General features: G+C 54.5%; 1 protein-coding gene and 1 pseudogene across 1 annotated transcript; one reads left to right on the forward strand and one right to left on the reverse strand.

The window, feature by feature from the left end:
- On the reverse strand, positions 1–26,951 carry TKT (transketolase). The gene is made up of 14 exons (XM_033865142.2): positions 26,766–26,951; positions 17,413–17,530; positions 16,480–16,593; positions 15,578–15,675; positions 11,138–11,329; positions 9,160–9,278; positions 7,494–7,687; positions 6,587–6,751; positions 5,268–5,424; positions 3,303–3,433; positions 2,615–2,698; positions 2,414–2,507; positions 991–1,113; positions 1–290 (listed from the first exon to the last, which is right to left on the reverse strand). Exons 1-14 carry the CDS (start codon positions 26,870–26,872, stop codon positions 115–117), a joined length of 1,872 nt encoding a protein of 623 aa, XP_033721033.1. The 5' UTR covers positions 26,873–26,951; the 3' UTR covers positions 1–114.
- On the forward strand, positions 2,652–5,223 carry LOC117313958 (dihydrofolate reductase pseudogene; annotated as a pseudogene).
- Positions 26,952–27,547: the final 596 nt, after the last annotated feature.

A 27,547-nucleotide genomic window follows, 5' to 3' on the forward strand; every position in this document is an offset into this window, starting at 1 on the left:
TTCATTTTTCTCAAAACATATATTTATGACTCCTCTCGGTACATCTTTGAGCACCTCTGCCGGGATCTCAGGAATGTGTAGAACTCACTCCCACGCTGTACCCCCCACCCCCCACTAGGACTTGGTGACCAGGCCCCGCACGGCTTGCGCGATGGCGTCCTTGTCAATGCCGAACATCTTGAGCAGCTCTGTTGGTTTCCCGCTTCTTGGCACATGGCTGACAGCCAGGCGAGTGACAGTGACGCCAGGCTCGCCCATTACTGCAGAGGCCACTGCCTCACCTATGCCACCTGGACAAAGGAAAGGAGGTGAGTCAGGTGATGCAGCCTCAGGTGAGCAGTGGGCGGGTCCCCAGAGCCCCTAGCTGCCCCCTCGGGCCTTGAATCAGTCTGAGTTTATTCCCTTTCCCAAGGATGGGGGGATGGCATATATACCAACCACCGTGCCCTATGCCTGTAGCCAGAGCAGACATCACCAATCACAGTACTTATTTTTTTCATAAGCCCAAATATGGCCTCTGAATCATATTTAACACCATCCTCTGGGCAGCTGTCATCAACCGACATCTGCACTTGATCTCAGGGTCTAAGCCCATCTATTCCCCCGGGGCCTGCTTTGGAGGAGAGAGTAGTGTGTATTTGTAGAGGATGGCTTTGTGAAAAACTCATTAAAGCCAGAAATTTGTGTTGCTTTCCCGGTTTGATTCTGCACAACAGCCTTAACTTTCAGGTACTTCAGGGACATGACCACTGTGTGCTCTTAGCACGGCTGGAACCCTCTCGGGCTTCCTGGGTCAGGCAGGGATCCAAGGAGCCATTCCAGCCATTGAGTTCAAGGGTCCCCAGGCCAAGCCTGAGGTCTGTTAAGAGGCCAAGTCCCAGCTGCTCTGGGTTTCCTGGGCCGCAGCTACCCTCCTGGGGCTGGGATAAAGGAGGATGTCCAGCCCTATGCCCCCAGCCCTCCCAACCTGTGTGTCTCTGGCTCTCTCACCTTCATAGTAGTGGTCCTCCACGGTGACGATCCTGCCCTTGGTAGCACGGGCACTGTCGAGAATGAGCTTCTTGTCCAGGGGCTTGATGGTGAAAGGGTCCAACACGCGAATGTTGATCTTCTCTGTGAGGGGAGGAGAAGCAGGGCGGGCTGAGGGGAAGGAGCTGGGCGCCATGGGCCTGCCCTTTGGGGGCCTTTGATGGGCACCCTGCGAGGGGGCTTGTCACACAGCTGCCCACCCCCGATGGCTCGGCCACCTCCTCTGTTGATCTGTGATGCCCGTATCCTCCACACCCACCCCTCCACCTCGGAGCCTCCCTGGCCTAACAGGAGCAGCAGGTCTCAGGCAGGAAAAGGAGCGCCTCCTCTCTCCCCTCACGCCCTGGGCTGCAGTATCTTGGCCTTTGGACCGACTGTCAGGGAGAGCCAGAGGGACGGCCGCCTCCAGGGGTCCGCCCTGAGGTAAAGTGAGGGCATGTGGGGTGGTGGGGAGGGGAGCTGTGGCTACAGGCAGGACAGTGTCAGGTCAGGAGGATGGGTCAACCCTCCCCCTGGATCTCCAGCCCGTCTCGCTCCTGCTCTGGCCCTCCCCCCCGTTCCTCAGAGCTGTTCCTTCTGCCTGGGCCTCTTCGATACCCTCTTTGCTTATCAGTTCCTACTCACATCTGAGGTCATTTTCTTTTCTTTTTTTAAATTTATTTATTTTTGGCTGCATTGGGTCTTCGTTGCTGCGCGCGGGCTTTCTCTAGTCACCGTGGCTTGTCTTGTTGCAGAGCACGGGCTCTAGGTGCGTGGGCTTCAGTAGTTGTGGCACATGGGCTCAGTAGTTGTGACTCCCAGGCTCTAGAGCGCAGGCTCGGTAGTTGTGGCGCATGGGCTTAGTTGCTCCGCGGCATGTGGGATCTTCCTGCACCAGGGCCTGAACCATGTCCCCTGCACTGGCAGGTGGATTCTTAACCACTGCGCCACCAGGGAAGCCCTGAGGTCATTTTCCTAAGGACACCCATGTCCACCCTCTCCTGGGTGCTCAGCACGGCTGAAATCTGTTGTGATTCTACTGCAGGGGAGGCTAATGCCTGTCTTCCCTACAGCTAACACTTGTGAGCTCGCAATGATAATAATAATGCCAGGTCACGTTTATTAAATCCTCAGGACAGCCCCGTGGGGAAGGTGATAGTACCTCCATCATGGATGGGGAAACAAGGCACAACGATGCTGAATAACAGACTTAATTAGCAGCCAGCTAAGTAGATTCAGGCTCCAGGGCCTCTGATCTGGCCACCATGCTGGGCACACAGTGAGTGCTCCAAGCCTGGCTTTTAGTAATATTCTCATCATTTAATTCGACGAGATTTTTCTTCACCCAAGACCGGGTCTGCAGTTAGCAGCCCATCTAAGACTATGTGGGTCCCACCCTCCTTACCTTTCTTTAGCAGGTCAGCAGCAGCCAAGGCCTCATGCAGGGTCACCCCAGCCCCGATCACAGTCACCTGGTCGTCCCTGCTCTTCAGGACCACCTGGGGGCAACATGGGGGCCAGTGAGGCTCAGAGTCTGGTAGACTGGGGTGGGTCCCGACCTCAGGCTCTCTCTGCGGGGTCTCATTGGGGCATAAACCACACTGACCTTGGCCTGTCCGATTTGGAAATCCTCGTTGTTGTTGTAGATGATGGCGTTTTCTGGGCGGCTGGTCCGGATGAAGCAGATGCCCTGGAATGAAACAGAATAACTGAGGATTTCCGGACGCAGGACTTCCAACCTTGAGGACTGGAGTCTTTCCTCTGCAGCACGTGCCTCTCCAAATATTCCTCCTGCGTGACAGCCAGCCCCAAGCCCCAGATGGAAGATAACTTCTCCATCAGGTAGACTGGCCTCCAAGGACTGCACCCCCCCCCCGCCCCCCGCCCCAGAGTGCTGTGGCTCGCCCCCTGCCCTCAGAGGGACGAGAGCCATGTGAGACATTCCAGTCAATGGCAGCGTGGCTCTTGTTCAGGACTCAGTTCATTCCGTCTTGGAGAATTCAACTCAGGGAGGGCAGACAGGCATCAACTGCTGGATTGGCAGGGGCTGCCAGGATGCTCAGTGGTGAAAGAGAGCGGTGATCAATTAGCAATGTCTGCCACGCAGCAGGAAAGGTGGTGTGTATTTCATTTTTCCTGGTCTAACTCCTCCAAGCCACAACACCAGTGCAAGGTCAGGAGACACCACTCTGGGGCAGCAAATGATCAGCTCTGGGCCTGCATACTGGCCTCCCTTCCCGTCCCTTTAGGGAAGCGCTAGCTGCCAGCGAAGAAAGAACAGTTAAGTGACCTACCTTTCTATTGGCTGCTAATTCCACTGCCTTCTCTGTAGACACCCCATCGCTTGGGTAAAAGACGGTTGACATGGGGACAGACCGAAACATAGCCAGATCTTCCAGGGCCATCTGGGAGGGCCCATCTTCCCCTGGGGTGTGGGAAAGGATATGCTGAAGTAAGACCTCATGCGTGGAATGGAATCCTGGCCCCAAACCCTGTTTCAGAAGTCCGGGGACAGAATTTCGCGCCAAGCTGGCAGGCTATCCCCGGCAGTGTGACGTGCTAGCTCGGAAGTGTTTTCTGCCACCGTCATGGTTCGTCTGCTAAACTGCATTGTCGCTGTGTCCCAGAACACGGGCATCGGCAAGAATGGGGACCTGCCCTGGCCCCTGCTCAGGTAAACAGAATTTGGTGATTATGGGTGGGAAAACCTGGTTCTCCATTCCAGAGAAGAATCGACCTTTAAAAGGACAGAATTAATATAGTTCTCAGTAGAGAACTCACGGAACCTCCACAGGGAGCTCGTTTTCTTGCTAAAAGTCTGGATGATGCCTTAAAATTTATTGAGCAACCAGAATTAACAAATAAAGTGGACGGGGTTTGGATAGTGGGAGGCAGTTCCGTTTATAAGGTATCCAGGTGTTCCTTCTGATGTCCAGGAGGAGAAAGACATTAAGTACACATTTGAAGTATATAAAAAGAACAATTAATGTGAAAGTGATTTCTGATCTATTTAAAGCCTCCTCCTCCCCCCCCCCCAAAAAAATTATGTATTTTTTGTTGTGGAGACTGTTGTTGACTTTAGATCTATGGATAATTATTTCTAAGCAAAGTACTTTTTTTTTTAAGCAAAGTACTTTTATTCCCCATTAATCTTAACTAGACGGTATCAGATACCATTTGTGAAACATTTCTTGCTGTAACTGCCTGAATGCCCATCAAGAGTCAAGAATAGGTGACCAGCACGTGCCTAGGGTAGAATATCTACCAAGACAGCCCAAAGTGGCAGCGTCCCCTGGCAGCATGAGTTGAAACCAGAGCCTATAGAGCTAGGAGCTGGGCAGATGGGTCCAAAGGTCAGAAATAGATTATAAACAGAAGAGTTAGCATTCAGTTATTAAAATTACATCAAAAGAGGGACTGTGAATTACTTTATATCACACTTTTGAAAAAAATTCTGTTCACTCAGACTAGGAGTCAATAAGTTGAAAACTCCAGGATACTCCACAGAGATAGTAAAGAGGCAGGTACGAGACTACCTTTTCGGTGGTTAAAGGAGAAGGTTTGAGACCTTAAAAAACTTTCTGATCTTCAATGAGATTGCATGGGGTGCTACAATGATAGAATAAGAATTGGCTGCTCTTTACAAAAAAGAATAACCTAATATCAAGCATAATGGCTAAAATTAAAAATTCAAAGAGGTGAAAATTGAGAATGAATATTGCTAGAAACCAAAATTAGTAAGTTAGAAACTAAACTTCACAGAATTAAAAAATGAAAATTAAAACATGTTTTACCCATCACTTTAGCAAAGATTTAGATTAAGTATCCAAAAAAAAAAATTAGCATTTTCTGCCTTATAAATTGGTACAACCTTTTTAGAGTGTAAGTTAGCAATATCAATTAAAATTCAAAGTATTCTGGGTTTGGACCCAGAACTTCCACTTCTAGAAATTAATCCTGAACAAAGAAATGGACCCAAGAGTACTTCTTGCAACTTTCTTTTTCAAACTTGGAAACAGCCCAAATGTTGATTAATAAGAAATAACTAACCAATATGTCTATAGAATGTAACATCTGCAGCAGTTAAAAAGAATGAAGTACTGACAGAAAAATGCCAAAAATTGCTAAGTAAAAGAAGCAAATTGTGTAAAGTACTCAAAAGGTTTAATAAATGTGCATGTGTGGGAAAAAGCAAACAAAATAAAATAAAAAGAACTCCGGGGACGTCACAGGTGTGACACCCGGCCGCAGCTCCTTACCGATGGACACGCCGCAGTGGGAGCCGCAGAGGTTGATGTTGCTCTCGGAGATGGCTGCCATGCGAATCTGGTCAAAGGCCCGCGTAAAGAAGGCTGCAAAGGTGCTGCAGAAGGGCACCGTCCTGCCACGTGTGGCACAGCCCACGGCGATGCTCACCTGGGGGCAAAGTGGGTGGTGTCAGCCCAGAGGAGGGAGAGGGTGGCCAGGGGGCCCAGGACCCCCAGGGCCACCTCTTGGGAGGTGAGGGTTCCGTCATCCTAGTAACTGTTAATTCTCCTCCTCCCATGCAAGTGATCCTGTGCGCCCACGGACTCCACAGTCTGTTTCCAAACTCCTTCAACTTGAAATCGTAATTTCACAAGTTCTCTTAAAATCACTCTCCTGGGGAACACTTTTCTAGCAAGAAAAGCCTTTCACAGAGCAGGCCAGTAAGCTTGAGCATGGATGGTCCATCCTTCCCAGGCCTCTCCAAGTCTCCTCCACCATCTGCCTGCCACCCCAAGGCCTCTGCAGAGACCAGCCCTCGCAAGCCCTCTGTATGCCCAGAGGCCCCAGGCCCCAAATGCTGGCCCAGAAGCACTGAGTGCAGGCACTGGTTCTAAATTGGCATCGCCTCCACAGCTCTGAAACCCACCAGCTGACAGGAGCCCTCCTTCCCCAGCCCCCCCATCCCCCGGCCCCGGCCCCTCCAGCTGCCAAGGCTGGAAGCCAGGGACAACTTCAGGTTCAGGTGGAGGAAGAACTCTGGATGCAGCAGAGTCAGGTGGTCTCCAGGGGGAGGAAGCTCCCAGTTCCTAGAAGCCTGCAGGCCAGGCTGGGCTCCTCGGCCAGGATATTTTGAAAAACAGGACAAAACACTGTTCCTTATTTAACAACCATAGATCCTGACAAGGAGCTGCTAACCCAACTGTGTGCATGACAGGGCTCCACAAAGTTCTCTCATCTCTGTATTCCACAGGGTAGCAAGGGCCAAAGCCTCGTGCATAAAAGGGCCCAGCAGACTTTGGCTGCTAGTTCCAGCCTCCTGGCTGTGCCTGCCCTTCCACCTGGAGGGCCCTTTACCCCCAGAGAAAGCCCCTCCACCACAACGACTGGCCTGCGTGCAGCATCCCCTGCTCAGCTCCCCCGTGTGCACTCACCCAGCCCTTAGGTGTCACAACACCCCTCCCCCACCAGTTACTGGAGGTCAAGGGTCAATGCTGGGTCCTAGCTGTTTCTGGGGCCTAGCAGGCACCTGGCACTGCCAAACACGGCTGCTCAAGGGAACAGGAGGGGTTCAGCCCTGCCCCTGCACCCCTCAGACCCCAGCTGCACCCACCATGTTCTGCTCAGCAATGTAGCACTCGATGAATTGGTCTGGGTGCTCCTTTTTGAAAAGTTCTGAGAAGGTGGAATTCTTGGTGTCCCCGTCCAGGGCGATGATGCGGTCGCTGGCGTGGCCCAGCTTGGCCAGGGCCTGCCCATAGGCCTTGCGGGTGGCTATCTGTAGGGAGGGGAGTGGGAAGGCTGAGCACCTCGGGGGGCATGTGGCCTGGAGCCCAGCTCAGCCTCTGGGCCATAGCTTCCACCAGGGAGGAAAAGGGTAAAACAGCAGAAAAAGGAAGCCCAGCAGCATATGGCCCTATGGAAACTTCTGTAAGGGTGCCAATAAGAACTTAAAACGATGAATGTCTTGGGTGCAGCCTCTTGTCTCCAGCCCGGCTATGAACCATCTGAGCTGGAAAAGATGTCCTAACAACCCCATTTCCCCAGCCCTGTGAAAGAGGCCTGCGAACGCGCCCCACTCTGCACGAGAATACACTGAGGGCCTGGGAGTCAGAAAGCCTGACTCAGGTGGCACTGATGGGTCCACAAGGGGTAGTGCCCAGAGCCGGGCAGGCCTGCCCTTTGCCTTTGCCTGGCCAGAAGTGGGGGAGTCCTGAGCGCAGGCCAAGGCCATGATGGACCGGGGCTGGGGGGGGACTCAGAAGCTGTCAGCTTTGATCCCAGTAGCTTGCTGTGTGACTATGGGCAAATCCCTTGCCCTCTCTGAGCCTCTCTGCATGTAAATAATTCCAGAGCTGGCTGACCCCATGAAAGAACTGGCAGGAGCAACATCTCAGGGTTCCTCCTCACCCAGAACTAATCTAATCTCTCTTCTCTTTCCCAGCCCCAGCCCTGGGGAACCAGAGAACCGCTGCCACCCTAGCCCAACCAGTCCAGAAAAGTGAGGCCCAACTGGGTACCTTGTCCCCAACTTTGTAGCTGGGTGGGGTGGGCATTCTGATGTTGGTAATGTCCACCGAGGGGGTGTCCTCCTGCGGGGGTTTTGCCAGGATCTTCTTTTTGCTCTGGATCTGGCTGTAGATTTCCTGGATGATCTGATCAGCCATGTTTTTGGGGAGGGGCTTCCCATGCCAAGACTCCTTATCTTCTATCCCTATGGGTACAACGTAGGAGGGCAGAGGGACAGGTAAGATGAAAGCTCCCAGAGGGCCAGGAAGCTGCTCGAGGGGGCCTAACCCTCCACACGTCAAGGGCAGGCCACCATGGGGGTCAGGGAAGGAGGACCATGGTGACCAGCACTCAACTGCAGGCCCCTGTTGAGTAGCAGCCCAGTCCCCCAGGAGCTCCCAGTGGGGAGGGGGCATGTGTGGTAGATGAATGTTGCTGGCATGCCACCCCATCCCATTCTCCTTGCATCACCTCCCCACCCCAAGCCTGCACAGCGTGGGGTCTGCTGTAGAAATCACACTCAGTTTGTTGCATAGGTTGGGAGAGGAAGCTGAGGCCTAGGGCGGGGGGAGCACCGCCAAGGTCACCTATGCATCAGTGAGCAGCAGACAGGGCTCTGTAAGCCCCCAGGTGCAACCCCTGTGTGGGGGGGCATCTTGCCGTGTGGGGACCAGTGAGACTTAATAACCCTCTCCTCTAAGGTCACCTCAGATGTCACCACAGCCTGGAGAAAGCCAAGAAGTAACCAAGCAGCCCCCAGGAGTTGAGGTTTCCAGATCCCACATGGTGGTAACACCTGAGGAGTCAGCATCAGCGGCACTGAGGCCATGACTGTATCCCAGAGTCCTCTCCCAGAAGGTTCCAGAGCTGTGCACTTCTTCCCAGATACCAGTGAATATCCTCATTTACCTCAAGTCCACACAGGCAGAGGGGGACGTGACCCCTGGTGGGCAGGGGGAGAGCCGGACACATGGCACAGTGAAGCCAGCCCAGAGCCTGCAGTTAGCCCTTTTAGTGCCAGACTCCCTGTATCCCTGGGCAAGTCCCTGGCCACTTCTAGCCCCATCTTCCCATTGTTACAATGGGCAAGGGCCATCCCAGCCCCAAGCAAGGGTCTGGAGCCCGTGCCTAGGTGCTAGGGAGGGGCTTATGTCTGCACGGCTCTCAGGCCAGGCACAGGAACCATCTTCCAGACGCTCCTGGGCTGCCCACCTGCACAGGCCTCTGGAATGACTTTTCCATTGCATGAGGGGTACCCTGCTTGCCTCCTAGGGAAGAATCTAGGTCTCCCCAGGATTTCCTGGGGCTCCCTGCATCAGCCCTTCGGCTCAGGGCAGACAACTGGAGCTGTCAAGGTCGCTCTGCAGATGCCAGGCAGGGAGTGTCCTCTCTCCTTACCCACAGTCCTTCCCAAGTCCTCCCTCTCCTCCTGCCTACACATGACCCCCAGTCGAGACCAGCCAAACCAGGCTCTAAATCCCAGCTCAGCCACGCTGCCCAGCAAGTCTCCTGCTCCCCCTTCCCTGGACTGGGTGCACTCTGCTGAGGAAGGAAGCGGCTGGCTCAACCCCAGGCACGGGCTCTCAGAGGCATATGCCTCCTAAACCACCCCCTCTTCAGTCAGCCGCAGGGCCCAGTCCCGGGGTGGTGGGTGGGAGGAGACTCGAGCATACAGACCTGTGATGCCTCGACCCTTGAAGGTCTTGGCAATGATGGCCGTTGGCTGGTTCTTGACCTGCCCGAAGGCCTTGCACAGCTCCTCCACGCTGTGTCCATCTACGATGATGGCGTGCCAGCTGGGGACAGAAAGAGGGCGTGAGGGGCGAGGGCCCTGAGAAGGGCCCTGGGGAAAGGCCCTGCCCTCGCTGCACTGCACGGCTGCGATCTGGAAAAGAGCTGGAGGAGCTGGGGCGCCTCAAACCTGCCGGATTCCGATTTGCATTTAATTTTCTCTTTTCACATTGTTTTACTTCCTCTTGTTTGCCTTTGAACAGATTTTCCTCCTCTCTCCTAAGTAATGCAAAGCCTAGTTACTTACTGTCTTTCATTCCTGAGCTATTCATTTCCTACTGAAAGCTGCTTTTAGGACAATGCAGTGGGTTTGGAATCTACTGCTAGATTTTTGATGAATTTTTATTTAAGGGACACATCCGATCACTCCATAGATGGTGGACGTGGTGCCAGAAACTTGTATAAAATGAGTCATGTTGTCAAACATCCAGAGGAAGGAGCCCTTCTCTTTCAGGCAATCCCTTTTGGGACACTTTTTGGCAGATTAATAGTAACAGAAGTAGCAGCTCACACTTACTGAGTGCCCACTCTATGTAGGCACAGGGCTGAGCACATTTAAACCTGTTGTTGGGCTTCCCTGGTGGCGCAGTGGTTAAGAATCCGCCTGCCAATGCAGGGGACACGGGTTCGCGCCCTGGTCCTGGAAGATCCCACATGCCGCGGAGCAGCTAAGCCCATGTGCCACAACTGCCGAGCCTGCGAGCCACAACTACTGAAGCCCGCGTGCCTAGAGCCCATGCTCCCAACAGGAGAAGCCACCGCAATGAGAAGCCCGCACACCGCAACAAAGAGTAGCCCCCCGCTTGATGCAAGTAGAGAAAACCCATGCGCAGCAACGAACACCCAACGTAGCCAAACATAAATAAATAAAATAAATTAAAAAAAAGAATAAAAGCAAATTATTAAAAACAAACAAAAACCTGTTGTTGTCCCCATTTTATAGACATGTAAACTGACATACTGAAGGTGGAGTAATCTGCCCAAGGCCGCAAAGCAAGTTAAGTGATGAAGCCAGGACTTAAGGAATCTGGCTTCGTAGCCACAAGGTGATGGACACAGACCCAAGGATGCTGCCGGGGTTATACTCCAAGTCCCCAGCCCGATGTGGCCTTGAGGAGGTCTGTCCCTGAGGCATGTTGTGGCTGTTTCTTCCCCTGTCCAACAGAGAATCTTTCTTCTCTTCATTTTCTCCCTCTGTAAGGTCACTCAGAGATAACAGCCCTGTGTCTGCTGTGTGATCAGGTACTGCAACTCCAACTCGACTTTCCCTGGTCATCGGCTCATCTATGAAGGGTGGCCTTGAAGGCCCTGGGCCCTCAGAGCCCAATTGCAGAACTTGTATTTGGGGTAGGGGAGGGACATCAAGGTGACGCCCTCTCTGGCTGACACCCGCCCAGATGGACCTCCCTGCTTTGTAACACGTGACTCTGAATTCACAACCATCCAAGGCCCATGGGGGAAATCTGGAAATCCTATCTCCCGTTTCCCTATGAGAGGCCTGTTCCTCCTCCTGTCACAGGAGGTAACCAGTGGCCTGACGTACTGAGCGAGCCTGGTCCACACCGTGCACCTCCTGCCTCCTCACCCAAGAACAAGGTGAGGATGTGTGAGATCACATTATGTGGAAGCTCTGAGAGCCATGACACCACCCAACGTGCAAATAAAGGAACTTGCTCAGAGCTGGGCCTCAGCCCACAGATCCATGGCACTGGCCAGGGTGGCCACATGCCCTGTAGTCAGACCCTGAAGGGAAACCTTCTTTTGATGGGGCTTAACCTCTGGCTTCAGCCCCTGCATCTGCAAAGCTTTTGGCACAGAGGTATCCTTTGCTATGAGGGTGCTCAGGCCACAGCCTCGTACGTACCCGAAGGACTCGCAGCGCTTCTGGTAGACGTCCATCTGATGCTGCAGCGGGGTGGGGTCGCTCTGGCCCAGGCGGTTGATGTCAAGAATGGCGACGAGGTTGTCCAACTTGTAGATGGCCGCAAAGGCCATGGCCTCCCACACGGAGCCCTCTGACAGCTCCCCATCTCCCAGCAGGCAGTAGACACGGTAGCTGTGGGGGCGTGGGGGTGGGGGGGTTAGAGACCGGCCCCCCTGCCTGGCCCACGTGCCCCTGGCCTTCCCTTCTGGGACGTGCAACAGCTGTGCCCACCCCAAGTCCACACCCAGTGAGCAGGGGCTGTGAACGAAGCTGTCAGGAGCTCCAGAAAGTAGTACCAGCTGCCAAGAAACAGCTCCAGACAGCAGTGTGGAGTGGCTAGGGCATGAAGAAAATGGTGAGGTTCGCAGGGGCTGACTACGCAGGCTGGGCGGGAGGGCCTTGAGCCGCCCGCTGCCGGAGCGCACCCACTTCTCTCCACCCCACCGTGAACCAGGACTGCTGGGGGAGCCCTGGGACTCGCTAAGTGGGCCAGAGAGACAGAGCACCTTTCTGCTCAGAGGAGCTGGGCCAGGGAGGCCATCTGTGATGCACCCTAGAGGGAGGCTTCAGGTGAAGATGAGCACGCACGAGGGGGCTTGAAGGCCGGGATCATGGTGTCGGCAGGTGCCTCGAAGGATGGTCTCCTCCCAAACTTCTGGGGCTGGTTCTTACCCAAGACTAGAGCTGGGCCTAGGCTTTCTCCACCCCAGGGGCTATCTCCTGCCCTCAAAATAGGCAGCCATGATTGTTCCAAAGGCAGTGTGACACGGTAAAAAGAGCAATAAGGTTGCAATAAATTACCCAGAAACAGAACCTTCCCTGGCTGGGGAGGGTGGAGCCAAGGGGTGAGGCTGGAGGCAGGGAGACCAGTTCAGGGACCTTGACCCCAACCCCCAACCCCCCAACTCTGCTTAGCACTGAGTAACCCTCTCAGAGAAGGTAAGTGCAGTTGTTATTCCCAAGAAAACACACAGACAAGGAAACAGGCTCAAAGGTCAAGGCACCTGCCTGAAGATCATGCAGTTGGGGAGCAGCTGAGCGAGGATTCAAACACAGGCCTGACTGCCCAGCCCAGACTGTCCACTCCCTGCTGACTAGGATCGCACACAGTGGGAGGGGCAGCAGGATGCCGAGACCCCCTTTCCCCCGCCCAGAGTCCAGATGCGTGACCCCAGGGAGCGAGGCTGGTGCCTGGACGGCTCGGAGGGATGCAGCCGCCCTGCTGCTGAGTGGGTTGGGCCTCCAGGCCTCCCTGCTGCAGGGCCAAGGCAGGGGGAGCTGAAGAGAGGCGGGGACGGCTGTGGTGCTGCCAGCATGACTCAGCACCCCTGCAGGCCTCCAGGTCAGGGAGGGCTCCTGCATCCTCCCCTTGCCACGCCAGGCCAGTACCTTCGCTTCTGTGGCCTCCAGCAGGCCAGGCCACTGGTTCCCCCACAAGGAGCAGAAGGTCCCACTCACAGAGGCTTATCTTAAGCTGGGTCTTGCAGGCTGCAAGGGGGGGCCCAAAGACACTGCAGGGGTGGGGTCTGGCACAGCAGCTCCCGAAAATGACCAGCCTGACAAGGCTAAGCCAGAGAAACCTGTAGGGAACTCGACTTCCCCAAAAAGGGATTCCAGGGAAGCAGACTGGCTGCCTTCCCAACCCCACACCCACTTCCAAGGAACCTGAACTGGGGCCAAGCGTGGAGTTCCAGCATAGCCTCAGACTCAAGTCAGGAAGGCGGTGTGGGGAGACACTGGGGGTGCTTGTGAACAGGAAAGGGGGCCCTGCAGAAGCCAGGGCTAACCCTGAGGCCGCATATTTCCTGAAGCTGTTAGATTCAGGGTAGGGCTACAAATGCCCACAGTCCTGAATTACCATGAAGAGAAGAGACCCTAACGAGACGGCCAACATTTGCTGCAGGAGTTGGGAAACCACCTCAAATATCCAACAACAGATGACGGTCTAAACGTGTTACAGCATCCCCATAAAACAGAACAGTATCCAGTCATTAAACCTAGCTCTTGGACTTCCCTGGTGGCACAGTGGTTAAGAATCCGCCTGCCAATGCAGGGGACACGGGTTCCAGCCCTGGTCCGGGAAGATCCCACATACCGCGGAGCAACTAAGCCCGTGCGCCACAACTATTGAGCCTGCGCTCTAGAGCCGGGAAGCCACAACTACTGAGCCCGTGTGCCACAACTACTGAGCCCGAGTGCCACAACTACTGAAGCCCACGCACCTAGAGCCCATGCTCTGCAACAAGAGAAGCCACCGCAATGAGAAGCCCGCGCACCGCAACAAAGAGTAGTTCCCACTCGCCGCAACTAGAGAAAAGCCCACGCACAGCAATGAAGACCCAACACAGCCAAAACTAAAAATAAAATAAAAAAAACAAACACTAGCTCTTGACAGGGTGTGAGAAAGTGTTCAGATTTTTCTAAAAAGCATTGGGTAAAATTGTATAAATACTAGGATTATAAATCCATTAAGTTTTTTCTCACAATAACATGGAGGAAATAGGATACACTGTTAAGTGAGACTGAAATGGGGGAGAGGTGGTTAAGAATAAGGAAGAAGTTTGTTTCTTTCTTTTTTTTTTTTGGCCACACCTCGCAGTATGCAGGATCTTCATTCCCCGACCAGAGAGTGAACCCATGCCCCCTGCAGTGGAAGCTCAGTCTTAACTACTGGACCGCCAGGGAAGTCCCTCATTTCTTTTTAATGCATTCCTGTATTTTAGATTAGTATGTATTTTATAATTAAAAAAATTATTTAAAAGAGAAATGGGGAATTCCCTGGAGGTCCAGTGGTTAGGACTCAGTGCTCTCGCTGCCGGGGCCCCAGGTTCGATCCCTGGTTGGGGAACTAAGATCCCATAAGCCATGTAGTGCAACCAAAAAAAAAAAGAAAAGAGAAATGGGACAGACCCAATTGGATGTGTGCTCCCTGGCTGATGGCTGGACAGACCTGACTGGAGGCTGGATCCAGGACCTCTGGCAGCTGGCGCAGCCTGGTAATTCCCTTAACCCCTCAGCCTTAGCCAACCCTGGCCACTGAGAACCCAGCTAAACGCTATCTCCCTACACTGGCTTTTCCCATTATGTTAGGGTCAGGAAACGACCCTTCACGAGGAATTATTTCAAGCAACTGTAGAGAATAATTAACTCACAGCTCTGGTTCTGTGCCAAATAAAATACTCTTAAACACACATTCCATTCTTTGTGACTTTCTTCACTGCATGGTGAATCACTTCTGGGTGTAGCTGAGCCTGGCCCCAGAGCCCAGCCCGGGAGGCTATGCCGTCAGGTAACACTGGCCTGAGTCTGGAAGGCCTCGCAGCCCCAGCCCACCTCCTGGAGAGCTGTCTCAGGAGCTTGCCCTGCACACAGTAGGCGCTCACTGGGGTGGAGCATCCAGTCAGGCTCCCTGCAGCCACCTGCCGCCTGCAGGCCAGACTCCCTCGGCCTCTCCTCTGGGAAGCTTCCCGCCCACAGGGCTCCCCGAGCCTGCTGTGCTTCCCTCAGGCCCCTCAGAGCAGCCTGGGGACCCTGAATGTGGACTCCAGATGCACACCCTGGGTTCACATCCTGCCTCCACCATAAGGCAAACACCTTACCTCGGTCTCCCCACCTGTGAGAGGGGCAGCTGTACGCACCTTATCACCTCATCAACTGAAACCCTATAAAGCACAGAGCACAGGGCCCTAAACGGTAAAGGAGTGAAGAAACCGCTCGGACAGCCTGCAGCCGACACGCCTCCCCTCCGCAGCAGACACCTGTCTGCAGGCCACGGCGGACGGCCTTGCAGCTGAAACCTGCCTCGAGGGGCTTCTCTCCCAAGCTGCCTGGTGCTGCAGCAGCAAACCTCTCTGACCAGGCTGCTCACCCTCCACAGGCCACTCTCTCCAGGGTTCATCTCTTCCCTGGCTGCCACGTAGGGGTCAGGGAGGCCCAGAAACACCCCCGGAACACCCCCTTTTCTCCTTTCCCGAGGTAAAGGCGAGTGGCTCCGGCCTGGGTTCTCGGCACCTAGTCAGGCATCGAGAGGTGGGCCCACCTAAGACTTCCAGGGTCCAGGTGCCAGGCTTGGGGGGAACACGGGAACTCGTGAGCCAAAGCGCTCTGGCCAAAGAGCATGTGGCTCTGGACGCAAGCCTGGCCCTACCGGTCACTATCCAGGGACTCTGGGCAGGTCCCTTCACTCCTTTGAGCCTATTTCCTCATCTGAAAAGGGAGCTGGTCCTGGTACCAGCCTCATGCCACACATGCACGGTTAGTTACTCAGTTCCGACTCCGCCCTGGGCAGGCAAGGAGGTGCCTGGGGCCAGCGAGTAAAGCTGGGCCACCAGGACCCCTCCCAAAACCATCGTGGGTGGGGATGGGGAGTGGGAGTGTTACCTGGCTTTGTCCAAGTATTTGCCGGTGTAGGCCATCCCGCAAGCGGCCCCGAGGCCTTGGCCCAGGGAGCCCGTGGCCACGTCGGTGAAAGCTTGTTTCTGTCATGACAGAGGGCTACAGTTACCACAGGCAATGTTTCCCAGAAATGCCTCCCAGGATTCTAGCCCTGTGGCCTTGGGAGCCTCGAAGCCACACCCCACCCATACATGGGGTGTAGGCAGGTCTGCAGAAGGCAGAGTGTGACTTCTCATTATTCCCCTACAGCAGTAATTGTGGGTGTGGTTCAAATACCAGCTCGGCCCATAGGGAGCTGTGTGACCTCAGGCCACAGACTGAATCTCTTTGGGCCTTGGTTCCTTCACCTGTAAACAGAGCCCACATTATTCACCTCACACAGTGGTTGGGAGAATTCAAGACAAAACTGAAGTATTTGGCCCTAGTGGGTGCCCAGATGGGGCATCACAGTTTCCATGGTAACCCCATGAACTCCAAACGTTTGCAGCGGCCCGAGGAGCACACCGGGCCCCTTCCGTGGATGTCACCAGCATCCTGCTATGACCCCCTTAGAGAATCCCTGGTGAACCTCTTCGCCCAAGCTGTGTCTAAGTGGCCAGGGAGGCCCAGCAGGGAAGGGAAGCCGGTGTTTGGTGCCTGGGGAGAGGCCCTCCCTGCAGTTGACCCAGAGTGCCCTGGGCTGGGGCCTTAAAAGTCTCACCCTGCAGCACAAGCTTGGGGTAAACAGCGTGCCCCCAAACCCCTGCTTCTTCCTTCCTTTAATGCCCTCCTCTGCCCTCCAACACCCCCTCAGCTCCTCAGTGGGTGCCCTGCTCCCTTCCCGCATGCCTTGAGAAACAGGAAGTGGAACCAGAGGCCTGGAGAGGCTCCTGGTGGGGTGCACTTACCGGGACAGGGTGCCCGTCCAAGTCAGAGCTGATCTTCCTCAGGTTCAGCAGCTCTGCCTCAGGCAGGAAGCCGGCTTCAGCCCAGACGGCATACAGGATGGGCGCTGCGTGGCCCTGCAGGGGATGGACGGTGGGGGGATGGGTCAGATGAGGAGCTGTTCCCACCACGCCCCGAAACCCGGGGCCTGGCCAAACCGAACCTACCGGCCTGGGTATCCCTTTCAGGAAAGGAAGCAAGTGAAGGCTACCTTCCCTCCTTTCATCCCTCTCCAGCCCAAGGCTCCCACAGCCAAGGCGGAGCAGGTCCTAGGACAGGTGCAGGGGGAGCGCAGCTGTGAGGCCCGAGGCCAAAGCCCCAGCAGGCAGCCGGCAGCCCTAATCCCTGGGTTCTGGCGTGTGAGTGGACCTGGACAGACTTCTAAGCTCTCATGCCTACCCCAGGAGACCAGAGGCCATGGAGCCAGGCCTGGGTACAGGTGGATTTCGGGGTTTCATGGCATAGTTTGTGGCTATGGTTCTCAAGCAGGGCGGCGGGCGGAGGTGGTCAGTGCGCCCCATCCCAAACCCTACTGCAGGGCATCACCACTCTTGAGGGAGCGAGCGTGGCCTGGGTACTGGCACAGCAGAGACGCGTGTAGAAAGCCACAAAGCTATACGCCCGACCTGGACTCCAGTCCTGCCTGTCAACACCAAACATGGCTGGAACACCCAGACCATTTCCATTATCCCCTACTAATTCGGTTGTTTATTCCTTAGCTTGGGGTTAAGTTTACCAGCTGGGTCAGCACAGAGCAAGACACCGAGGGAGGGGCCGGGCGGAGCAGGTGGAGAAGAGTGGTGAGGGGCTGGGTTCACACCAGGGAGGTAGGTCCCCTTCTCACCATTTCAGGGCCCACCCAGCCCCAGGTGAAGGACAGAGGGCTGGCCTCCTACCTTGGAGAGCACAAAGCGGTCGTTGTGAGGGCTCTGGGGATCCATGGCCTTGTAGCGCATGGTGTGGAAGAAGAGGACAGCCATGATCTCGGCGGCGCTGCAGCATGACGTGGGGTGGCTGTGGCCCAGGAGAGAGACAAACGCATGCATCACAGCCCTGAACCCCTGATCTACAGGGCTTATCTCACGCCCACAGACAGGGACCTGGGGGTGCAGGTCCCAAGGAGTCACGGGCTTGGCTTGTCAGAGAGCCACGTGCTCCTCCCTCCTGGGAGGGTTACATGGGGTCTCAAGGAGGCACTGCTGGCAGCATGGGGGTTGCACCCTCCCAGGGGCCAACAGTCTGGACCCTCAGAGTCATGGTAATTGAAGAATTCTGGGGCTGGACTAGAGTAAGAAAGGAGGAGGGGTCCAGGAGACTGCGGTGGCCCCTCTATGAACAGTTAGCTAAGTCCCAGTGGGACTGCCCAGGACTCTGCCCACTTGTCGGGGCAACTTGGCCTCCCAGGCCCCCAGGGGTGCTGGGCCTCCTACGGCCCTGGGCAGGGGCTAACGGACGAAGGCTCCCAGCAGCCTCCACCCGCAGGGTTGGTAGTCTGAAAACTGGGCCTTCGGGCTCTCCAAGAGCATCACTGGGCTACTCGGCAGGCTTTTAATGGGCATTCTGAGGGCTGGTACAGCCACCAGAAACCATGTTTCTGCACAGAATTTAAAAGGCAAAGCAATCTCTTATCTTCTACAAAGGCTACAATCCTGGAAAAAATAAAAACTCCTGCCTGAGACAGGCCTGGGGCGGTGGCTCAACGGGCCTCCCTTTTTCAGGCTCTTGTTCTATTTGCTGCAGTTATTTGAATGGCTACTGGGCAAAGGACTTAACCAGGGAACGTACAAGGATTATGTCTTAGAGATGTGACTTATTCAGGTTTCTTAGGACCCACTTGATTGATTCAGCCCCAGCGCCCAGGAGTGGAGACTGGAGTTCCCGGCAGGACAGCTGTGATTCCTGAAGGCCTCTGGTCCGCAGTTTGATTACAATGTCAGCCTCAGGGCACGTGCCTCCCAGCCGCTCCCTCCATGCAGCTCAGCCAGCTCAGCGCAGCCTTCTGCCGCTGCTCTGAGGCCCTTCACACTAAAACATGCCCACTGCCAAACCCAAGGGCACATGCACCACCTGGAGTTCAGTGGGCCTCCCTCCTCCCTGCCAGCCGGCTCCCACCACGGGTTAGGGGTGAGTCACTCCCAGAGCAGACACATTAGTAGAGAAATCCGGAACTGCCCATGCTGGTTTAGTACCCACATCCCCAGCACACAATCGTCTTATACTTAACCATTTCTACGAACTCCTGGTCATGGGGAAAGACACTAGACCTGAAAGAGGGAGGTGAGGAAATGTGAACGAGAAACCTTTCCCCGCCTGGCAGGAACCCAACTCCCTTGTCGCTAGCGCAGAATTCAGCTGGGGGACACCCCAGTCAACACCAGCCAGGCTGACCTCCTGCCCTTCCCCTCCTAGGGCAGCCCCATCCCTGAGGAACCCTCTTTCAAAAGTCATGACCCTGTTAGGAGAACAGCGGGGGAAGGATGTGGGTGGAGAGCAGGCCAAACTGCTCCAAGAGAAAGAAGGCAGACACGGACGGGAGCTTGGCCTGCCCTGCCCACCTGGCGGTTCCCAGGAAGGGGCTTCAGGGAGAAAGGGCTGTGACACAAGCACTTTCTGCACATGGTGGAGGTGTGCCTGGCCCAGGCAAAGCTGACGTGGTGGGAGGGAGGTCACCCACGAAGAGACACCAGAAGTTGAGAAGTAGTTGATTTGAACCATTCCTTGCGAGACCCATGGGGGTTGAGCCTATATTTCCTCCAAAGCCTGCATCCCGGACACACTACTAGCCCTACCTTCATACCTGCCAAATAAAAACATACGGAATAAGGGATCCTTGGGGGCCAGGTGTCTGCTCCACCACACCCCAGAGCTTTCAGGGAACTCCCTCTGAGAGGTGTCCCAGGGTGGGGATATGGGCCACTCAGGCTGTGACTTCAGCACATGCTTCACCCTCCCTGAGGCTCAGCTTCCTCACTTGTAAATGGGGTGCTGTGTGGGGATGGCGGAGGGTCCCTAAGACAATGAACTCAAAGTGCCCAGGTGACCATCGGCCACCACCATCTGCTGGAAGACCAGATGCCACACTTCTCAGGGCCGCCAACTCCTCATCTGCAGGCTGGGACCGCGACCCTCTGCGGACCACGGGGCAGGCAGGAGGGAAGAAATGAGCTGAGAATTGAGATGGGGCTCTGCAAACCGTAAACTGCTGAACACACAGGAGACAGTTACTTTTAGGTGCAACTTACTAGAGGAACTTCAGTATACAGAGTCTGTGGTCTGAGGGCCTGAGATTCTCCTGTAACCCCAGCCTGCCCTGGGGGTACAACTGTGGGCGGGGGCCCACCCCAAGGTGCTGTGCAGGACAAACCCATGAATGTAAACTGGCAAGAGGCAGGGAGGGGTGTGGGCAAGGTGGGAGGCTGCAGGGAACTTTATCCACTAAGCAGCTCTTTGTGACGCATGGGGGTTATAAGCTTGTTCCAAAACCTGTCCACTTACTCCTAATTAGTTCAATCTATGAAGGTGGTGCTGAGGCCTTACAGCTGGGCCTAGGTAAGTCTCCCAAAGGCCCCCCACCTCTGGGAGGACATTCTTCCAGATGTCCCCACCACCACCCTTCCCTTCAGCATTCACTCTGCTTGCTCACAGGTTTCCCTGCAGAAAAAGTGCAGAGAAGATCCCTCACCCCCTGGCTGGGCTCCTCTCCATTATCAACAGATAATGCTGCCAGCTGCTGGAAGATGGCCCTTCTCCCACCCTACACATGTCCTACACATGCCTCAAGGCCTCAGAAAATGAACCAGGGAGGCGAGCACTACAACAGCCTCTCCCATGCTTAAAAATACAAAGAAAAATAATCTGTTATGAAGAAGAAATAAGTCCCTGAAGGAAAAAGTAAGAAATATGAGTTGAAAACCAACAGTTAAGGTCCAACCTAAAAAGTTAAAAAATATGGTGAGCTCAAAGAGAGTAGAAAGATAAAAAATGGAAATTTATGAAATAGGAAGCAAATGTACAATTTTTAAAAATCGAAGTCAAGAGTTAGCTCTTCAAAAGAGAAAAAAAAGGGACTTCCCTGGTGGCACAGTGGTTAAGAATCTGCCTGCCAATGCAGGGGACACGGGTTCGAGCCCTGGTCCAGGAAGATCCCACATGCCACAGAGCAGCTACGCCTGTACACCACAACTGCTGAGCCTGCGCTCAAGAGCCCGTGAGCCACAACTACTGAGCCCATGCACCCCAGAGCCCGTGCTCTGCAACAAGAGAAGCCACCGCAATGAGAAGCCCGCGTACCGCAACGAAGAGTAGCCCCCGCTCGCCTCAACAAGAGAAAGCCCGCGCACAGCAACAAAGACCCAACGCAGCCAAAAAGAAATAAAGAGGATATTTAATGACAATATATTCCTATAATGGAATACTATGCAACAACCTCAACAAGATCTCACAAATACAACACGTGAACAAAGCACACTGCTGACAGATCTCTACAGCAGGGAAGACCACACTGTTTATGAATTTATACAAACGTTATAAGACTATAAGGAAAACAATAAAATGCAAAACTCAGTGTATAGTTCTTTCTGGGGGAAACCCTCCTTCTGTGAGTAGGGAGAGACACCAGCAGGTTCTAAAGCACTACAACGTCCTAGTTCTTAGACCTGGAGGTAGGTACACCCAGGATAGTTATTTATAACATGTACATCATTTGTATTCTTTTTTAGGTATGTATTAAAAAAAAATACTCAGGGGACTTCCCTGGTGGTATTCTTAACTAGTGGTTAAGAATCCGCCTGCCAATGCCGGGGACACGGGTTCGATCCCTGGTCTGGGAAGATCCCACATACCGTGGAGCAACTAAGCCTGTACGCCACAACTACTGAGCCTGTGCTCTGGAGCCTTCGAGCCACAGCTACTGAAGCCCACGCGCCTAGAGCCCGTTCTCTGCAACAAGAGAAGCCACCACAGTGAGAAGCCCACGCACCACAACAAAGAGTAGCTCCCACTCACCGCAACCAGAGAAAGCCCGCGCGCAGCAATGAAGACCCAACACAGCCAAAAATAAATAAATAAAATAAATTTATATATTAAAAAATAAACATTAAAAAAGAAAATACTCAGGCAAGAGAATCGCAGGATGCCAGGACACAAGCCATCCTTGTTCTTCCTGTTCCTAGAACCACCTGGGCTGGCTCCTGTCTGGAAAGACTGCCTCCACACCTCAGACTGTGAAGAAACAGAGCTATGCCCCACACCACTCCCTCCGAGAAGCCCTCCCTGACCTCACGATCTAAAATACCTTCTTCAAGACTTCCCTGGCGGTCCACCGGTTAAGACTCTGTGCTTCCACTGCAGTGGGTTTGTGTTTAATCCTTTGTCGGGGAACTAAGATCCCGCATACTGCGTTAAAAAAAAAAACAAATAAACCTTTTTCCCCTCACTCATACTTGCCGCCAACTGACACTATGTGGCTATTTGTTGCCTGTCTATCCTAGGTGCAACTCCAGCTCCAGGAGGGCAGGGAGTTTGAGTCTTTTCACTGTTGTAGCCTCGGGTCTGAAGAGCATCTGGAACAAAGAGTGCACACATAAATGATGTATCCTGGCTCCAAGACTCTAGGATGTCACCTCTCTGAGCCTCAGTTTCCTCAATGTAAAATGGAGACAGTAGCAGAATCTGACTGAATGAGGTAGCATTTGTGTGTAAAGAGCTTGACACAGTGCATAGGAAAACGGCAATTGCTCAGTAAATATCAGCTCTAAAGATACCAGATACGAAGTCAAACCTCCTTCTCATTTTGAGGATGGGACCACTAAGGTCCACAGAGGGGGGAAGTACCTTGCCCAGGGTCACACAGTCTACCATCAGAAGAGCTAGGAGAAAAGCAAAATGCTAAGAGAAAGTGAAGAATGGATAAACAAAATGTAGTATATCCAAACAATGGACTATTCAGCCATAAAAAGAAATGAAGTACTAATTCATGCTACAACATGACGACCTTCCAAATATTGTGCTCAGTGAAAAAAGCCAGACCCCCAAAGACCTCATTCTGTAGGATTCCGTTTATATGAAATATCCATTAGAGTTAAAAGGGGAAGTGGTAAATTCACTAAAACTTATTGTAAGTCACTGTCAATATACTAAATTTACTAAAAGCCACTGGACCATACACTAAGAATGTTATGATATGAAAATTATACCTCACTAGAGCTATAACAGGATGATCTTTAAAAGGAAGAAGGTGCTCAGAGCCCAGCAGAGGAAATACCTGAGCAGCCACACTCCCTTAGCCAGTTGTGCAGCCCTCAGAGATTACAGCCAGGCCACGGGTGAGACTGACTTCTGAGCAAGAAGGCCAAACAGTGCAGGCCCCCGCCAGCTAGACCCACATGCTGGGGCGACCGCCAGCTCCCACCAGCCCACCCCATGGAGTGGACTTCACCTCACTGTTCAGGGCGGGAGCACAGAGTCTGCCTAAGGACCCAGCGTCCAGGGCTGGTAGCTGTTGTCTGTGGCAATAAGGGAGTTCCTGATTTTGTGAGACTGGGCTCTAGTGACAACAGGCCTCTGCCTAAAGAGGCAAAGTCAAGGGGAGTCAGAGCTGGTGGTCCAGGGGCCACAGTGTGATCAGCTCATGGGAAGACAGGAGAACATCTCAGACCCTAGCCAGGTGGCTGCACCAGGTTCCCAGCTTCAGGAAGCACTGCCCATCAGCCCTGCTGAGTTCAGAGGCAAAGAACAGGGTCATTGCGGGACAGCCGGGTGTCCTCACACAGAGTTGGGAAATGCTGCTGCTGGGGTAATCTCAACGGGCTTGCTCTTGCCTCAGTCAGGGCCAGGCTGGGGTGAAGACAGCCAGAATGGAGAAGCAGGCCCAGGCAGCAGTTTTCTGCCCAGAGAGAGCACTCAAAGCCTCTCAGAGCACCAGAACTGGGTAGCAGGGAGGGATGTACTTCCAGCCACTTCAAGGTCACGTGAATCCCCCAGGACATGAAACCCACAACAGGAGGTGGCAGGACCCCAGAGCTTGCTCATTCTGGTCCCCCAGCCCCACCCCGGAGAAACCCAGTTCAAAAACCACCTATCTGTGAACTCCTCCTTTAGAGATGGGGAAACTGAGGCCCTGGGATGGGAAGGGTCTTTCTGACAAGGGCACAGCCAGTCGGAACACAGCCAGGGTTAGATTCGTCTCCCTGTGCCCACCAGCCAGGCCTGGCCAGACCTTACGTTCCTGAGTATCCACCTCAACACTGTGGGTCAGAGTCCCGGGGACGTCTAGGCACAGCCTGCACCGCCAGACCCGGGCCTGACTCTGACGGCGTCCTCAGATGACACTCAGCACTGTTTGGATAATGCCAGTCTAGCCCGCTTGCTGAGGACTCAGAAATCTCCACCATGAGCCTCAGCAGGAAGGGCCCCTCTGACAAGGCCATCAAGTCTTATCTTTTAAAGCCTGGATGAGCTGGACCCTTGCCACGGCTGCCACAGCTCCCCCAGCACGCGGAGGGAGGGGCAGGTGACCTGGAGAAGCTGTGGGTGTTGCCACAAGGAGCCCTCTGTGCAGGCTCTGTCCCTCAGCTCCTCGGACACAGAGGCCAGTGTCCTCACTTCCCGGGCCTGGTGACGTCCACTGTCACTTGGTCAGTGATGGCACAGGAAGGGGAAAGCTACCGAGATATCAGGACTTCACCGAATCCTGAACACCATGGCCTGGTCCTCACTGATCCAATGTCAGTCCAGCCTCCACAGTGACCATGAAAAGACCTTGGCCTAAGTGCTGTTTCACCACCGGGGTGTAAGCTCCCCCAGAAAGGAGACAACCTGACAGGATGGTCACTTTGGCCGCGACTGCACAGAGCCGGGGCCTCAAAGCTGAGCCTTCACTTGATGGACCGCACCCATTGCTGTGAGGGAATAGCCGGCCTCAAAACCAACATCTGGAGACCTGTTCAAGTCTTCCTTTACTGTTTTTTTTGTGTGTGTGTGCACACAGAGCTCTTGGCACATGCCTTTCAAAATCTCTTGTGAAAGAGGTAGTAATAGTAATGTTACTTCCTTCTGAAAAATTAAGTTTTTTCTAAGTATTTCTTTTTTTGGGGGGGGCCTTGCAGCATGTTTTTTCCTAAGTATTTCTTTCCTGCACTTTTTACGCATGCTTAAAACGAACAGGAATCACTGTATCTTGCACTTTTTCTTTTTGTAAATGGACACTTTGAGTTCAGTGAGTTCCTCCCTAAGGCATTACAGTGTAAACCTGGGTGTAACTTAGCTGCCAATCCAGTATCTTTTCCCCATAGAAATCAGAGTTTAACTATCTAACAAAGACCCAGGAGACCCATTGGACACCCTCTCCCTTTGGGAGCCCCACTCCCCCAGCTGTAAATGTTATTTCATTTCTTTCCAAGTGCCTTCAAACTGACTGAGATCCCTTATCACTATGCCTTATCTTCCCCTTTCTAGTTTCTCTCCATTTTCTGGCCTGGTGCTGCCTGCCTGCCCAAGAAGTCTTCTTGGTTAACGGGAGCCCCTCACTGGACAGCATGGAACAGCTACCAATGACCAGCTTGGGCAAGTCACTCAACACACTAGCCTCACTTTCCTCATCTATAAAATGTGATATGACAGCATCTGTCTCATAGGGGTATTCTCAGAATCCATAAGATAATATTAGCAATAAAGGATGCTCTGTGTCACACCAGGGATACTTATTGACCACTCAAGATCCCTGTAATTGTCTACAGGTTTTATCTAGACCTGTAAGATGCTCGGAAGTGTAACACTATTTTGTGTCCCCCCAGCTAGACCGTCAGGAATCTAGCTAGAGAGCTCCTAGCATACAGCAGGGCTCAACAAGGTTCTGCAGGGCAAATGATCCCCTAAAGTGGTCAAGGGAAGGGGATCCAGTAGTACTCACCAAGCAATATAGGTGTGCAGACCTACTGTGTGCCAGGCAGGGGAGAGGGCACCAAGAGTAAGCCAGGTCCCTGCCTGGCCAAGGGGTACCCCACATGATCGGGTACCAGCCAGAAGCAAGAAGACTTGGCTGGGAAGGTTTCTGGAAACCATTCCCCAGCCAGACTTCAAAATCATTTCATGAACCCATCACATGCTGTCTGGGCAGCCTCATGCCCCGCCCCAAAGGGCTGGAATCCTGAAAACCACTCAGTGTGTAGGCGCTACTACTGTTCCCATTTTACAGAGCGGCGAAACAGGCTCTGAAGCGACTCAGTAGCTGACCCTCTCAACTACCCCACCTGATGCCTCCAGCTGCAAAGTGGCCAGTTATCATTACTGTCCCTTGCAACTGGCCATCTTCAGAGAAGGCTCCTTGGGATGGGCAACAGCCTTTCTCCATCTTCTGAGCCATTAGGGCTGTCGGGAAAGAACGCTGGGGGATGGGCCTCTGACTTGAGGAAAGTGCACCTGGAGGCTGGCCCTGTATGTTCACCCCAAGGCCCTGGGGCTTGGTTCTTGGTTCTCTTAACCTTCCAAGTCTCCCCTCCTCCACCCCATCCCCTCCTCCTGCCCCCACCCCAGAGGAGATCTTAGACCTTCCCTCCACAAGGGATGCCAGGGCTCTGCATCCACGTGGCCACCTTCCTCCTCACTCTCCACTCCTGGAGTCTCAGCACCCCTGCTCCAAAGCCAAGAGTGGCAGGAATGTGACTCTGAACAGGAATGTGAGGTGGAGAAGGGGACAGGTAGTTTGAGGTAGGGACAAGGCCAGGGCCCCCAGGCTCGTCTGCAAGATGAGGGGTTAAAACAGGCGCTCTCGAGTTGGGCAGCACGGGTTCAAATTCCAGATGTCGCCGCGTGCGACCTCGGGCAACTGACAAATTCGGAGCTTCAGTTTCCTCACATGTGGGTGGAACGTTACCAGTTACCAGGGAGGAAAGGGTCCTGGGGCCGCGCGTGCCGAGGGCACGGTACAGGGCTTGTCTCTCGGCGAGTGGGCACTAATGGTGGCCTTCCCGGCACGGCCGGCGAGGGGCCTCCGCAGTGCGTAGCCGCGCGTCCCCTGCGCCTTTGAGCAGCGGGGAATGAGGGGCCGAGCCGGCCTGAGGCCTGCTGGGAGCCGGGCCCCAGCGGGCGGAAGCCGGGTCGAGCGCGGGCGCGGCGGAAGGCTCCTCCGGCGCTGACCTGCGAGGCGCGCGCTCCGCCATGTGACCGCGCCCCCGGCCGCCTCCCTCGTGCAGCGCGACACGGAGCCGGCGTGCCCGCGGCCCCGGCGCCCTCGCCCTGCGCCCTCACTCACCCCGAGCCGGCCGCCGTGGTGGCCTGGATGGAACTGATGCGCAGGCGGTTGGCTGTGTCCTTCAGGGCCTGCAGCTTCTGCTGGTCTGGCTTATGGTAGGCCTCCATGGCGCGGCCGGGCGAACGGGCGGGTGGGGAGGCCGAGGACGCGGAGACGCAGCGCAGCGTAGCTGCCGGCAACTGCTAAGGCCGGACGCAGCGCTGGGGCGCGTTAAGAGTGCCGGGAGCCGCCCGCGGGGGCGGGGCGCCGGCATCACCCCAGGTTGCCCCGCCCCGCCCCGCCCCCGGACCAGCGGAGGCAGCCCCGCCCCAGCCCTCCGGCGCTGTTAGGAAACCGAGACCGTCGGGAGCCTGGGAGTCTCTGTACCCAGCCCGATGCTGTCCGCCCGCCTAACCTCTCCGTCCCTCTTTCCTTCCCCCGAAATCTGCGGGGCAGCTGCGGGCTGCCAGGCTCCTGTGAGTCAGGCTGCACTGCCATGCCGGGATTAACCACCGACACAAATAATGTGATAATAACTGCAGGTTCTAGGCCCGGCTCAGGGTTCTTCTGTTGACTCGCATCTTCACTGCAGACCGCTCTCCTTCCTCCACAAAGCCCTGGAGTGAAACTGAGAGGGGAGGCTTCATTGATTGTACCTTAGTAAAAATGAGCAAACTGAAACTGGTAAGGTCAATTAAGGTCACAGGGCTGGTGCGTGCAGGGAGCTCTGCCCTAGCAAACACGCCCTGTCCTCGAGCCCCAGCCCCAGAGAGGGACCCCAGGGCTTGAGGAGCCTGTAGGAG

The sequence above is a fragment of the Tursiops truncatus genome, chromosome 10, assembly GCF_011762595.2.
Source record: "Tursiops truncatus isolate mTurTru1 chromosome 10, mTurTru1.mat.Y, whole genome shotgun sequence".
NCBI lineage: Eukaryota > Metazoa > Chordata > Mammalia > Artiodactyla > Delphinidae > Tursiops > Tursiops truncatus.

What these genes read in the sequence shown, in the direction of transcription:
- TKT (XM_033865142.2), bottom strand. Translation starts at nt 26,872, where the DNA reads ATGGAGGCCTACCATAAGCCAGACCAGCAGAAGCTGCAGGCCCTGAAG. An exon ending in ACCGCTTTGTGCTCTCCAAG is followed by an intron (nt 16,594 to 17,412) that starts GTAGGAGGCCAG and finishes CATCCCCTGCAG; the next exon opens with GGCCACGCAGCGCCCATCCT. An exon ending in TGGACGGGCACCCTGTCCCG is followed by an intron (nt 15,676 to 16,479) that starts GTAAGTGCACCC and finishes CTGTCATGACAG; the next exon opens with AAACAAGCTTTCACCGACGT.